At 49.4% G+C, this 12,726-nt stretch overlaps 1 protein-coding gene across 7 annotated transcripts in view; it reads right to left on the reverse strand.

Moving 5' to 3' along the window:
* The window catches only part of IL16 (interleukin 16), a 123,392-nt gene that overhangs the window by 6,412 nt on the left and 104,254 nt on the right, over nt 1–12,726 (reverse strand). For 5 of the 7 annotated variants that reach the window (XM_044933383.2, XM_025271286.3, XM_025271288.3 and 2 more), the window contains 4 exons: nt 9,836–9,986; nt 5,700–6,786; nt 4,643–4,811; nt 899–1,000 (listed from right to left, as the gene is read on the reverse strand). In XM_044933383.2, coding sequence (XP_044789318.2) covers nt 899–1,000; nt 4,643–4,811; nt 5,700–6,786; nt 9,836–9,986 — 1,509 coding nt within the window. Of the gene's footprint in view, nt 1–898; nt 1,001–4,642; nt 4,812–5,699; nt 6,787–9,726; nt 9,987–12,726 lie in introns of those variants that run through there. The other 2 variants (XM_025271289.3, XM_006075385.4) reach the window with 2 other exon arrangements.

Here is a 12,726-nt window from a genome sequence, read left to right on the forward strand (position 1 = left end):
CCTATGGGATTCTCCAGGCAAGAATGCTGGAGTGGGTTGCCATTTCCTACTCCAGGGGATCTTCCTGACCCAGGGATCAAAGCTGGGCAGGTCTCCTGCATTGCAGGCATATTCTTTACTGTCTGAGCCACCAGGGAAGCCCAGTGGCTTATAAAGTTAAAAACATTTTTAAATGTTGGTGGCTAACTGGTTACTTATCTCTATTTCCAAAAGAGACATGACGCTGAAAAAAATTTGTTTTGAATTTTCTTCCTGTTTTATTGTTGTTGAGATGAAATTCCCATAACATTCATTTAACCTGATAGCTCAGTTGGTCAAGAATCCACCTGCAATGTAGGAGACCCCAGTTCAATTCCTGGGTTGGGAAGATCCTCTGGAGAAGGGAAAGGCTACCCACTCTGGTATTTTGGCCTAGAGAATTCCATGGACTGTGTAGTCCATAGGGTTGCAAAGAGTTGGACATGATTGATCAACTTTCACTTCACTTCACTTCAACACAGTGACAGTCACTGTGTTGGAATTTTTTAAACGTCTCTCCAGGATCTTCAAAAATGGAGGCATTAAGGCTTTGACTTCAAGAAATTCTGATAAAATAGCTCTGGGGTGAGGCTGAGATGCCTGTAATATTTTTTAAAGTTCCATAAGTGATTCAGATTTCTTTGGGTAAATTAAAGTTGTTTTGTGTACACAGAGACCTTTTTAAAGTTAAGGATCATGGGACTTCCCTCATGGTCCAGTGGTTAAGTATCTATGCTTCTCAAGTATCTTAAACTCCTGCAGTAACCTCCTGCCCAGGGCCTGGGGTTATGCATTCCTCTGATTCCCCCCCTGATAAGTGCTCCCCCCTCCAAGGGTCATTGCCTCTGGCTCTGATGAACCCCATGACTGGGCCACTCACCGTGATCACCTTGTTTTCTAGATCTGCTCCTCCTGCCAAGCTGAACCCAAGGCCAGCCCCTTCCTCCTTGTGCAAGATGGTGACATGGATGCTGTCTAATTGCTGTAGAAGGAAAATATATGTATTAAAAAACATTGTATTGCAACAGCATGAACAATTTAGCAAGTATTCTTCTTCCCCTCTGTTCAAGTTTTATAAAACTACAGAAGATCAAGATTTAACAAGTGTTCTAACATCAGGCTGTGTGTGTGCTTAATCATGTCTGACTCTTTGCAACCTCATGGACTGTAGCCCACCAGGCTCCTCTGTCCATGGGATTCTCCAGGCAAGAATACTGAAGTGGGTAGCCACTTCTTACTCCAGGGAATCTTCCTGACCCAGAGTTCGAACCCACGTCTCTTGTATCTCTGGCATTGGCAAGCCGATGCTTTACCACTAGCGCCACCTGGGAAGCATAACATCAGGCTGATTTGCTCTCAAATCACAGCTTGTCCATGTACCCAGTTATGTCAAACCCATCTCATTATTTAGAAAAAGAAAACTTTCTGGGAAGTCATGGGAAGCGCAAAAGAAAAAAGAAAATGCATATAAGGCAACCTGTAGAGTTCTTTGCCTCTCCTGTGTACCCATCCACACCCACATCTGTACAGATGGGGCTGGGTGCTACTGAGTCAGCTGGAAATCGAAGCTGGGACAACACAGCTCTGCCATCTGGTGTGGAATGGGGTCAGCCTGGAGAACTCTGGGTCAGCAAAGCTGGAGTGGTGCAGTTTTGCAAGAGCTGGCTGCTCTGTTTTTACACCTGCTGCTCTGTGGGGCATAGCAACAGCATTAAGGAACCAGCTGGCTTCTCACCCTAGAACACACATGCGTACACACACACACACACACACACACACACACACAGTACTTCCCAGCCTGGACCTGGGCTCACCTGAAGTCAGAACAATCCCTCTGCAGTGTCTAAAGTCAGAGACCCTCGTCTGGTCTCAAGGGTGGTGGGGGGTCTCAAACTCAAGTGCATCCAGGGCTCAGGCAGACCAGTTAAAAGAGCAAAAGGGGCAGATGTGAGAGAGAGAGAGGGGGGAACTACAGAGAACTGAGAGCACATTGGCTCAAGAGGACCCTCTGCTCCTAGGAATGCAGACTAGTGCTCCAGGACCATTCGTGCCCTTTATAAAAAAGAGAAGCCAGGGGACTTCCCTAATGGTTCAGTGGTTAAGGATCTGTCTTGCAATGCAGGGAACGTGGGTTCCATCCCTGGTCAGGGAACTAAGATCCCACAGGGCAACTAAGTTAGCCACAGGGCAACTAAGCCTGCAAGTTACAACTAGAGAGTCTGTGAGCCACAGCTAAGACCTGACACAGCCAAATAAATAAATATTTTAAAAGAGAGAGAGAGAGAGGGAAGCCAGAATCCAGGTTTTGATTCGGGTTTGATGATATTTAAAATATTAATATAATACTGGGCTTCCCTGGTGACTCAGAAGATAAAGAATCTGCCTGCAATGTAGGAGACTTGGGTGGGATCCCTGGGTCAGGAAGATCCCCTGGAGAAGGGAATGGCTGCCCACTCCAGTATTCTTGCCTGGAGAATTCCATGGACAGAGGAGCCTGGCAGGCTACAGACCATGGGGTTGCAAAGAGTCAGACATGACTTAGCAACTACACATACACACACAATATAATACTTTTTAGACAATCATCAAGCAGACCAAATACAATACACCTGCAGGTTCTCAGGCCACCAGTTTGTGCCCTGGCATAAAGAAATACCTTACATCAAAAATTCACTTGCTCTGACACCACCAGAGCTTCTGTCGCGCCTCTAGCTTCACAAGCCTTTGATCTGGAGTCCCCAAGACCCGGGGTGGGGTGGGGATGAAGGGATGAATGGACTTCACTGTCCCCACCTCTACTGCAGGACTGGCCCAAATCTCCCAAGTAAGCTGATGCCTGATCCCCAGGCATCAGCTTACTTGCCTTAGAAGAGCCCTTTGTCAAGTTTAAAAGCAAATACTCTCCCAGGGAGGCCCCAGGCAGGACAGCTATGTATTTTACACAGCACTTTGTTGCTGTTGTTCAGTTGCCAAGTCATGTCGACTCTTTGCGACCCCACGGACTGCAGCACGCCAGGCTTCCCTGACCTTCACTATCTCCCGGAATTTGTTCAAAATAATATTCACTGAATCCTTGATGCTATCCAACCATCTCATCCGCTGTCGCCTCCTGCCCTCAATCTTTCCCAGTATCAGGGTCTTTTCCAGTGAGTTGGCTCTTCACATCAGGTGGCCAAAGTATTGGAACTTCAGTTTCAGCATTAGTTTCAGACTTGCCAGTGAATATTCAAGGATTGATTTCCTTTAGGGTTGACTGGTTTGATCTCCTTGCAGTCCAAGGGACTCTCAAGAGTCTTCTCCAGCACCACAATTCGAAAGCATCAATTCTTCAGTGCTCAGCCTTCTTTATGGTTCAACTCTCACATCTGTACATGACTACTGGAAAAACCATAGTTTAGCCTCTGTTATTTTGTTGAAATCAGGCTCTGGGTAAGATGGTGCCAGTGCACAGGTGATGAGCAAGAGCCCCAGAGCCCCAGGACATCTTCTCAGGCTCACCCATGGCCTTGATCTAGGGCAGCAGTCCCCAACCTTTTTGGCACCAGGAACCAGTTTCATAAAAGACAATTTCCCCATAGACTGGGGGAGGGTGATGGTTTCAGGGTGATCCAAGTGCACTACATTTACTGTGTACTTTATTTCTATTACCATTGCATCAGCTCCACCTCCGATCATCAGGCATTAGAACCTGGAGGCTGGGGACCCCTGCTGTGATGCCCCCTTACCCTCTCCTCCCAGTCTGGATAATTCCAGTGTAAACAGCCTTCGTGGACTGGGGCCTCCCAGGTGGATGCAAGGCCCGTGAGGCTGTGCTCATCTGAGCTGAATGAGCCTCAGCTCTGCCTGACCACTTCCTCTCTACACACTTTTGGGTCATGCTCAGAAGGCATAGGGGAAGTGGGACTTTCAGAATGACTTGACTGAGTGTGGGAGCCTTTGCAAGTCCTGGGGTCAGCCACCTCTTGGTGAGCAGGGCAAATCTTCAGGCAAGAACTCAGAATTTATGATGGACAGCTCACTCGCAAGCAGCATCACCCTGGAGATGCAGGCCAGGCAGGCAGTCAGGGAAACGTGGAGATAGAAACCTTGACTCCGCAAACTTGAACCTCACCTTTCTCCTTTATTAAATGATCAAAAAGATACAACTCTGATTGAAATCACTTCATGAGCTACAAAGCTCCCTACACTGAAAGGTCTGATTTTGGTCCAGTGCTACAGCGCCCCTCTGCCCTGGGAAGGGCACAATCTGACTCTGGTATCTGCCCCTGGGAACAACTCTCTCGACTTCAGGGATCCCAGGGCTACATGGGTTGCTTTTCCTCCTACCTAACTGAGGTGACCACACTGCTCTGAGCAAGGCCTTCATCCCTGTAAGTGCTAAGTCACTCAGTCATGTCCAACTCTGAGACCAATGGACCGTAGCCCACCAGGCTCCTCTGTCCATAGGGTTCTGCAGGTAAGAGTACTGGAGTGGGTTCCCATTCCCTTTTCCAGGGGCTCTCCCCAACCGAGGGATCAAACCCGTGTCTCTTAATGTCTCCTGCATTGGCAGGTGGGTTCTTTACCACTCGTGCCACCTGGGAAGCCCTTCATCTCTGTAAATGCCCATAAAAAAGAAACCTACCTTTAATGTAGCTTCATCCAGAACCTTCACTTCCTCTATGAGCTTCTTTAGTTCCTCTGTGCTCAGCAAGGAGATAACCGATTGACCAGGCTGAGAGGTGCAGTGCTCACAGTCGTTGGCTTCTGTGGACTCACTGAGACCTTCCGTGTATTCTCTCAGCTCTGAGAGGCTTGGCAGGGAGGAGAAGCACACAGTATGAGTTGTGATGTTAACAAGAGCTAACAGTCTTTGCATACCTACTGTATTCCCGGAAGGTGCTAATGTTCATTCCACAAGTACATGCAACAAGTCTATGAATAGAAACTAGCATCCCTTCACCATAGAGATACAGACATTGAGGTTCAGGGAGGTGGGGAAACTTGTCTATGGTCACATGGTTATGAAATGCCAAGATCTGGAATTTGAAATCACAGATTGTGGTGTGTCTGACTCTGAAGTCTGTGTTCAAAACTTCACCCTGAAGTATAACTGATGCTTTGGGCAAATCTGTGTCTATATGACCACCAAGAGTGATGTCCCCTCTCTCACACACACCCACATAATCACCCACACACTCACCCACACACTCACAAGACCCATACACTCTCACACCCACACACCCTCTCTCTCTCACACACACATGTATGCTCATAAGAACAGGTGGTGACTTGCTTGGTGGTCCAGTGGTTAAGAATCCACCTTGCATTGCAAGGCACATGGACTCAATCCCTGGTCTGGGAAGATCCCACATGCCACAGAGCAACTAAGTCTGTTTGCCACAACTGCTGAGCCTATGCTCTAGAGCCTTCGAGCCACAACTACTGAAGCTCATGTGCCTAGAGCCCATGCTCTGCAACAAGAGAAGTCACTACATTGAGAAGGCCGCGCACCACAACTAGAGAAAAGCCTTTGAAAGCGATGAAGACCCAGTGCAGTCAAAAAATAAAATAAACATTTTAAAAAGAGAGAGAAAGAACAGGTGGAACAATCCTTTAGCAAACCTGAGAAACTTTTTAAAGACACAGGATTGTAAGAGGATGAAAGATGAGAGAGGTGAACACTGGATGGAGACACTCACTTGAGAGAGAAGCTGGTGTCCGAGGCAGAAGCTTCGGCAGAACTATTCGCTGGGTCTTCACTGAATGCTGTGGGAGGCAACACCCCTTCTTTGGGGCTGCAGGGGGTCTGGCCAAAAGAGAGGGAAGACGGGAGGCACAGCAGGGACTTCATGACGGCCGAGGACACTTGGCTGCTGATGGAGTAGAGTTTACTGGTCTTTTCATCCAGTGGCTTCATCTCGCAGGACTGGGTCCGGCTCAGGGGGAAGCTCCGAGCCCGCTGACTTGGCATCTTGACCACTGGGCCTCGGGGTCCCTCCATCTGTGTTGCCAGCAGCCTTGAGAGAGGGTCCGGGTCGGAGGAGAGGGTTTTCTGACCGGGCTGCTGTTCCAGGGGAGGGCGCCCTGACACGCCGGGGTCGCTGGCCTCTGACGTGGCCGGGGAGGTGGGGGGCAGCTGCTCTGGCTCTGGCCGCTGCTGTTCCATGGTCGGGGGAGCCCCTTGCCCCAAGGGACCAGAAGCCCGCTCTCCCTCTTGCTTCCCGGGAAGTTCTGCTGCTTCGCCCGAGGAGCTGGAGGCCTGGAGGCTCAGTCTCTGGGCTCCTCTGTCAGGCGGGTGAGCGGAGCTGAACGTTTCGAAGGAGCTGATCCTCTGCTTGATGGAGGACGAAGCCCGCAGGGGTGGCCCAGGGCGCTCCCTGGAGGTGGGGGTCGGCTGGCAGGAGGCGGCCATCTCTCGCCTGGAGTCCGGAACACGATTCCTCAAACCTTTCAAGCTTTGGCGAAACCAGGCTGGCTTGGGGGCTACTGGAGGACCCTTCTTCACGCTGCTGCCGCCCACCTGCTTGTAAGCTTTGGGACCGCCGTCGGTGGTGTCCAGCTTCGCGGCAGCCCCATCTGGGTGGCCCCGCATCCCGTCTTCCTCACCCAGCGGGGCGTCAGGCTGCAGCGGCACGTGGTTGTGGTTCTCACTCATGATGGGGCTAAAGAGATTTTTGATGCAGTCAGAAATTCTAACCCAAGGGTCTTCGGCTGTGGTCTCAAGGCTATAGTCCATCCGAGCCTGTCTCCTAAGCAATGGGTGTTTTACTGGGGACGTTTGCGTCCCTAGGGGGCAGAAAGAAGGCCAGAGCTGAGTGTTACACCTCGTTGTGGGTTTTCCTCCTAAATTCTACTTTCAAAGATGAACAGCAAGGATTCTAGGGGAGGAGATGAGCAGAGTGGGGGATCCCTCGCTGGGTAAGCTGCTACCCCAGGTGCTATCACCTGGCTGAAGTGCACACAGAACCAGGGGACCAGAGGCGTGAGTTAACGCCACAGCATCCTAGCGTTTTACAGCTGGAAGGGTTCCCACAGAATACCTAGTCTGATCTCTGACACTGTGTAACTGAGGAATCCAACATTCACAAGGATAAGGGGTCACTTGTTGGCAGAGCCAAGACCCCCATCTCCTGACTCCCCACTTTTGTGTCCTTTTGTAAGTCCCCTCCATACGAACCTTCAAGTTGTGAACTTTCAGAGATACAAACGTGTGTTCTCATGTCTGATCACGTGAGTTAGTTCATATGTCTGGTGTACATTGTCACATGTGTGCATCCTCTACAAGTGTTTGTGCTTGTGTGCACTTTACTGTATAGGACTGTATAGAGGACGGTAGTGCAGTGTCTTTATTTCAAGCCCAGAATGTCTGGAAGCACGTGTAAAAGCAGTGGTGATGTAGCTGGCACTACTGTACTTTTCAAGGTACTCTACTGCCAGATTTAAAATGTTTTATTTTTTGTGTTTATTTTTTATGCATTATTTTTGTGAAAAATATTATAAATCCATTACAGTACAGTAATATGTAGCAGATTGTGTTAGCTAGGTACCTAGGCTAACTTCGTTGGACTTAGGAACAAATTGGATTCACGAACGTGCTCTCAGAACGGAACTCATTCGTATGTGGCAGACTTACTGTAATAAGTAGCCTCTTGGATAACTCATTAAAACTTTAAAGGTCAAAGCAACACTCAATTCTCTTACCATTTAAACTTTTAAGCCATGGGTCACACATTGACAGCCTTAATTGGTTTGGTCCACCCACATCATTGAAAAGCAATGCAGGCATGAAAGACTTCAGACAGGTTGCACCCCAGCTCAATGGGGTTACAGCCTCTCTCTCACCCAGTCAGCGTTTCACACATTAAAGTATCACCTGGTCCCTGAAGTCACGTCGGTTTGCTATTCTCCCTACTTGAAGACTTAACCAGCTTGCTCAGCAAAGGCGCGTTCCCAGCCCAGAGAGTCAATGAAAGATGAGAAGGCTCCAGGGAGAAAGAAGCTCTGTACCAGTGACTTCCCAAACTGGGCTGCACACTGGAAACTGGAGGATCTAAAATATACTGAGTCTGATTTAATACACCTGGGTTGGCACTGGGGCAGCCCCACAGGTCCTTCCAGCCTGCTCTATCAGGCATGCCCGGTCAAGTTCAGCCCCTCACCACTGGGGTCAGAAGAAGGGGAGCATTTGTTGGTCTTTCTTGGAAGCCATCTTGAACAAGCCAGACCAGGGGAAGCTCTACCACCCGCCACTCTTTCCCAGGGACAAAGGGAGGCTGACCCCCAAGTCCTACACAGCTGAGAAGCCAAGTGCATGTGTGGCCCTTCGGTCACCCCAGGTCTCATTGTTCTGGTATCATGCTCTGGGAGGTGCCTGGTATCAGAATTCAGCCCATTGTAAGGAAGACATTGATTCCTCCTGCCTCTTGTTCCAATGCCAGCCCTCAAGCCACACAACCATGCAGGGCATTAAGCCTGGAAGATCCCACGGAGACCTTCTGCACTATCCCAGAGGCCAGGGTGGTTAGTACTGACTCTGGGACTTTACCAAGTGTGTCTGGACTTCTCAGCCTGGTCCTGCATTTATCCATTGCTCTGCTATAAGGCCTGTTGTAAGACTCAGCTGTCAGACCCTCTACGTGAGAGCCCTATACGAACTGGGGCGAGGAGCTCTTGCTGGTAGACGTTCCCTGGTGTGTTCCTCAGTTGGGGTGACTAAGGGGTGAAGAGGAGCCTCCAGTAGTAGGGCCCCTGCTCCGGGTGAGGTGTGCCAGGTATTTCCATTCACAGCATTCCTGGACCTCCAAGAGCCTTCTGTGTGCTTTGCACGTGGTTATTGTTATTTAGTTGCTGAGTCGCACTGGACTCTTTTGCAAACGCCATGGACTGTAGCCCACCAAGCTCCTATGTCCATGGAGTTCCCCAGTCAAGAATACTGGAGTGGGTGGCCATTTGCATGTAGTGCTACTCAAACAGGTTGAGCAATAAATATGTAAGTGTGTAGCCAGTTCTGCCACTACCACTATTGGGAGCTCCTTGATGGACTGGTCTGTCTTCTTTCTCTCATTCTCCTTCACATTCATTCTCATCTCTCTCTCTTTCTCTGTGTGTGTCTCTCTCCCAGTGTCTGTCTCTTCCCCTGCCTCGCTTCTTCCCCAGAAGCCAGTACAGGGACTCTTGAAGGCAGCATTCAATACTCGCTTACTGAATTGAATCACCCTTTGGGGTTCTATGTGATTTTCCACTTGCTGATGAGAGAACTGAGGCTCACACAAAAAAAAGTTGAGTTGCCCCAAATCACACTGGTGAAGGACAGAGCCAGGTTTTCCACCCTGGTCTCCCTGACCCGAAATCCCATCTCCTCTGTCATCAAAGCTTTAATATTCAGCTCACATCTCAGCACTTTCAGGGGCACCATGGGGGCGCACCCCAGCCATCCCCCGCATGAGGGCGGTGACCACCAGCAACCTGCTATTCACTCATGCCTCTCTGACCTGCATCTCCAGACTTGGAAATGCTGGAAGAAGCTTTCTAGAAGGCTGTCACCCCGGAGGCAGTGGCCGCTCGCTATGGTTGGGTAGGTGTGTCTGGGACCTTTCCCAAGGGCTCCCTTCTCCAGCTGACTCTCTGGATTGGCCCGCATTCCTCCCATCACCACTGTGCATCCCCCCACCCCCCGCATCACAGCATCACTATTCCAGCCAAGAGGTTCCCACCCTGACTGCTTACCAGCCCAGGTCCAGCTGTCCAGCCATGCAGGATGCTCTAACGCTCCAGTCTTCCCCTAGTGTTGGACCTTGACCCAGAAGGTCCCTCCTCCTGGCAGATGAAGACCTACCTGGGCTGGCTGCCCTCCTCCCTGGCTGGCCCTCTGAGAGGGATGTCGTGTGTGGCCTGACAACAGGTCCTGGGTGGCCAGCAGCGGTGTGAGGGGTTCTCCCCGCTGTGTCTTCCTGTGGAGGCGGCGGTGGCAGCAGGTCTCTGGCTTCCTGTGGTGTAAACAGGAAGTGAGACTGTGTCAAAACGGTAGCCTCCAGCTGTGAGAAAGCAAGGAGCCCTCTGATTGGGACTGGGGGGAAGACATCAAGCGGCTTTAATGAGAAGTCCAATAGCAGCCCTGGTGGTCAAGAGGGTCCTTTCCTCCATGGCGCTGTCTGCATGGGTGACCAGGGAGCTGGCACCTCCTGGAGGCCCAGAGCATCCCTCTGCTTCCTGGACACATGAGCTGGCATCCAGGACAAGGGCTCATCCACCTGACACATGTGAAGATCCTGGGGCCCCTGTGACAGGGAGAAGAGGTCTGGGGGTGGGAAATAGGGCTGGCACTGCTTCGTGTACCACTACATCTGGCCAAACTCCTCCTCCTCCCGGGGGGGAGACAATGAGGCAAAGATCTGCCTCCCGAGTCTTCACTAAGTTAAAGTTAGACCTCTTAAAGGAAAACTTGGATCTGTTGCTTTCTACATTGTGATTCATTATTCAGTTACTTATGGTCTTCCTTTGATGGCAAGTGGTAAAAAAAAAAAAAAAAATCCATCTTCCAACGCAGGAGACCTGGGTTTGATCCCTGGGTCAGGAATATCCTCTGGAGAAGGAAATGGCTACCCACTCTAGTACTCTTGCCTGGAGAATCCCATGGACAGAGGAGCCTAGCAGGATACAGTCCATGAGGTCACAGAGACCTGGACATGACTGAGCGACTAGACAACAACATTCAGCTATTTAGAAAGGATATTGTGAAGGATGACAGAAACTCTGGAACTGTGCCATTGCTCCCCTCTGCTGCCCCCAGGGTGACCTGATCAGTCTAGGGCAGGATGGTTTTCCCATTAAGCATGGATATGGCCTCAGGCTGCTTCACAAACCAGTTCAGGGACGAGCTGGACCAAGCACCAAGTCACTCTCTAATGCTTGAGTAGAGTTTGGGTTTTCATACAGCATGAAAGATATGTTGCCAGGGCCCAGAGTCAGGGACCAGCACCAGTTCTGTCCCAGAGTAGGGCAGAAAGCTTCCCAGGAGAAGTGCTTCTTGTCTGGCTCTTGAACAAAGGGTAAGAACTTTCCAGGCAGAGAAGCCAAGGAAAAGTGTTCCAGAGAGATAAACATCCATGGTAGAAGGAAAAAGCAGACCAGCAACCCAGAAAGAAAAGAAGGCCAATATAAAAATGATGCTGTATAGGGCTTCTCTGGTGGTCCAGTGGTTAAGAATCCACCTGCCAATGCAGGGGACATGAGTTTGATCCCTGGTCTGAAAAAATCCCCTATGCCTCAGGGCAACTAAGCCCATGTGCCCCAACTACTGAAGCCAGAGTGCCCTAGAGCCCATGCTCTGCAACAAGAGAAGCCGCTGCAATGAGAAGCCCACTCGCTGCAACTAGATAGACCCAAAACAGCCACAAAATAAAATAAATATATAATTTAAAGAAAGATGCTGCCAAAATTTTTCTGCAGGGGAAATACTCTGCCATACTGCAGTTGATGATATGTCTTTTCTGCTATTTCCAGGGTCAGGTGGAATAATGGGCTGGCTATTAGACAAGGCTGTGAGCTCCCTTCCAAAAGGAAGGAAAGAAGGAGGAATAAATGCACCATGTGGGACTAAAAGAGAAACTGAAAACATTTGTGGCCTGAGATTTATATCTACTTTGTCAATAAACATTCTTTAGGAAGTATAATTCTATACAAGTTAGAAATGTGTTCACCAAGCATTGTCCCAGCCCAGAGTTCCCTATTTAGAACCAAGTTCTATGGTAGCACTTTGGAAACACCAAGAGACCAACCAACCCAAAGGAATCATTGTGTCTCTTGAACTAGTCCTTCATGAAAGCAAGGCTTGGTTATGAAATTAGAAGCTTAAAATATCAGACTGATGGTATCTAAGCCACTCATCAGCAGGGAAAAAAAAATGACGTGTCTGAAATTTAACTGCACCCAGGGAACTCAGCACCCTGTCTATATCCGTGAATGGTTGACACTTTCATAGGCTGATGCTCTGGGTACCAACCACAGTGGTGAAAGCAACTTTGCATGTTGGAACAGACTCAGATGTGTTTTGTCTTTTCATCAACACACCTGATACTGCACCCTCTTCATGGGAGATTTTTTTTTTCAATTAGCTCCAGAAGTAAGATTGATTTCATTTGACTTTTGCTGTAAATAGTTTTTCCTGGCATAGTGCTTGGTAGTGAATGATGGAGAGAGAAGGGAAAGAAGACAGGAGGAGATGACTTAGGGGAGAAAGTGATTTTTAACCAAAAGTGATCATTGAAGCTGATTTTCTAGAAGGGAGAGAACTGGTCCTCTGTTGAAAGAAATATCCTGAAGGTCATTTTGGTTGTGGAAGTCCCCTTGAGTTACAGTAGGTGAAAAAGACTTTGGGGTTATCATAAAAGCTTGAGAAAGGTCATGGGACCCTGGAGAGGAAAGACTGGAGGAGGTGGAGGGTGGAGGACAGAGAGACAGACAGAGAAAAAGGAGAAGGAGGAGGGGCTGGAGGGAGGAAGGGAGGAAAGAATGGAGAGATATTATACACTGGGGCCAAAGAGAAAAACACCCAGTGAGAAATCCCCAGACATGGTGGAGGATATTTTAAGAAGAATGACATGCAGCAAACAGCTCCTGTTTTTATGGTGCTGTCGTCCCTTCTCTGCACCCCCAACACCCAGGAAAATAATATGGTCCTGACTGTGCTTCTGTAAAAGGCTGTGGAAGGGTCTGTGGGCCACGTGG

The sequence above is a fragment of the Bubalus bubalis genome, chromosome 20 (genome assembly GCF_019923935.1).
Source record: "Bubalus bubalis isolate 160015118507 breed Murrah chromosome 20, NDDB_SH_1, whole genome shotgun sequence".
NCBI lineage: Eukaryota > Metazoa > Chordata > Mammalia > Artiodactyla > Bovidae > Bubalus > Bubalus bubalis.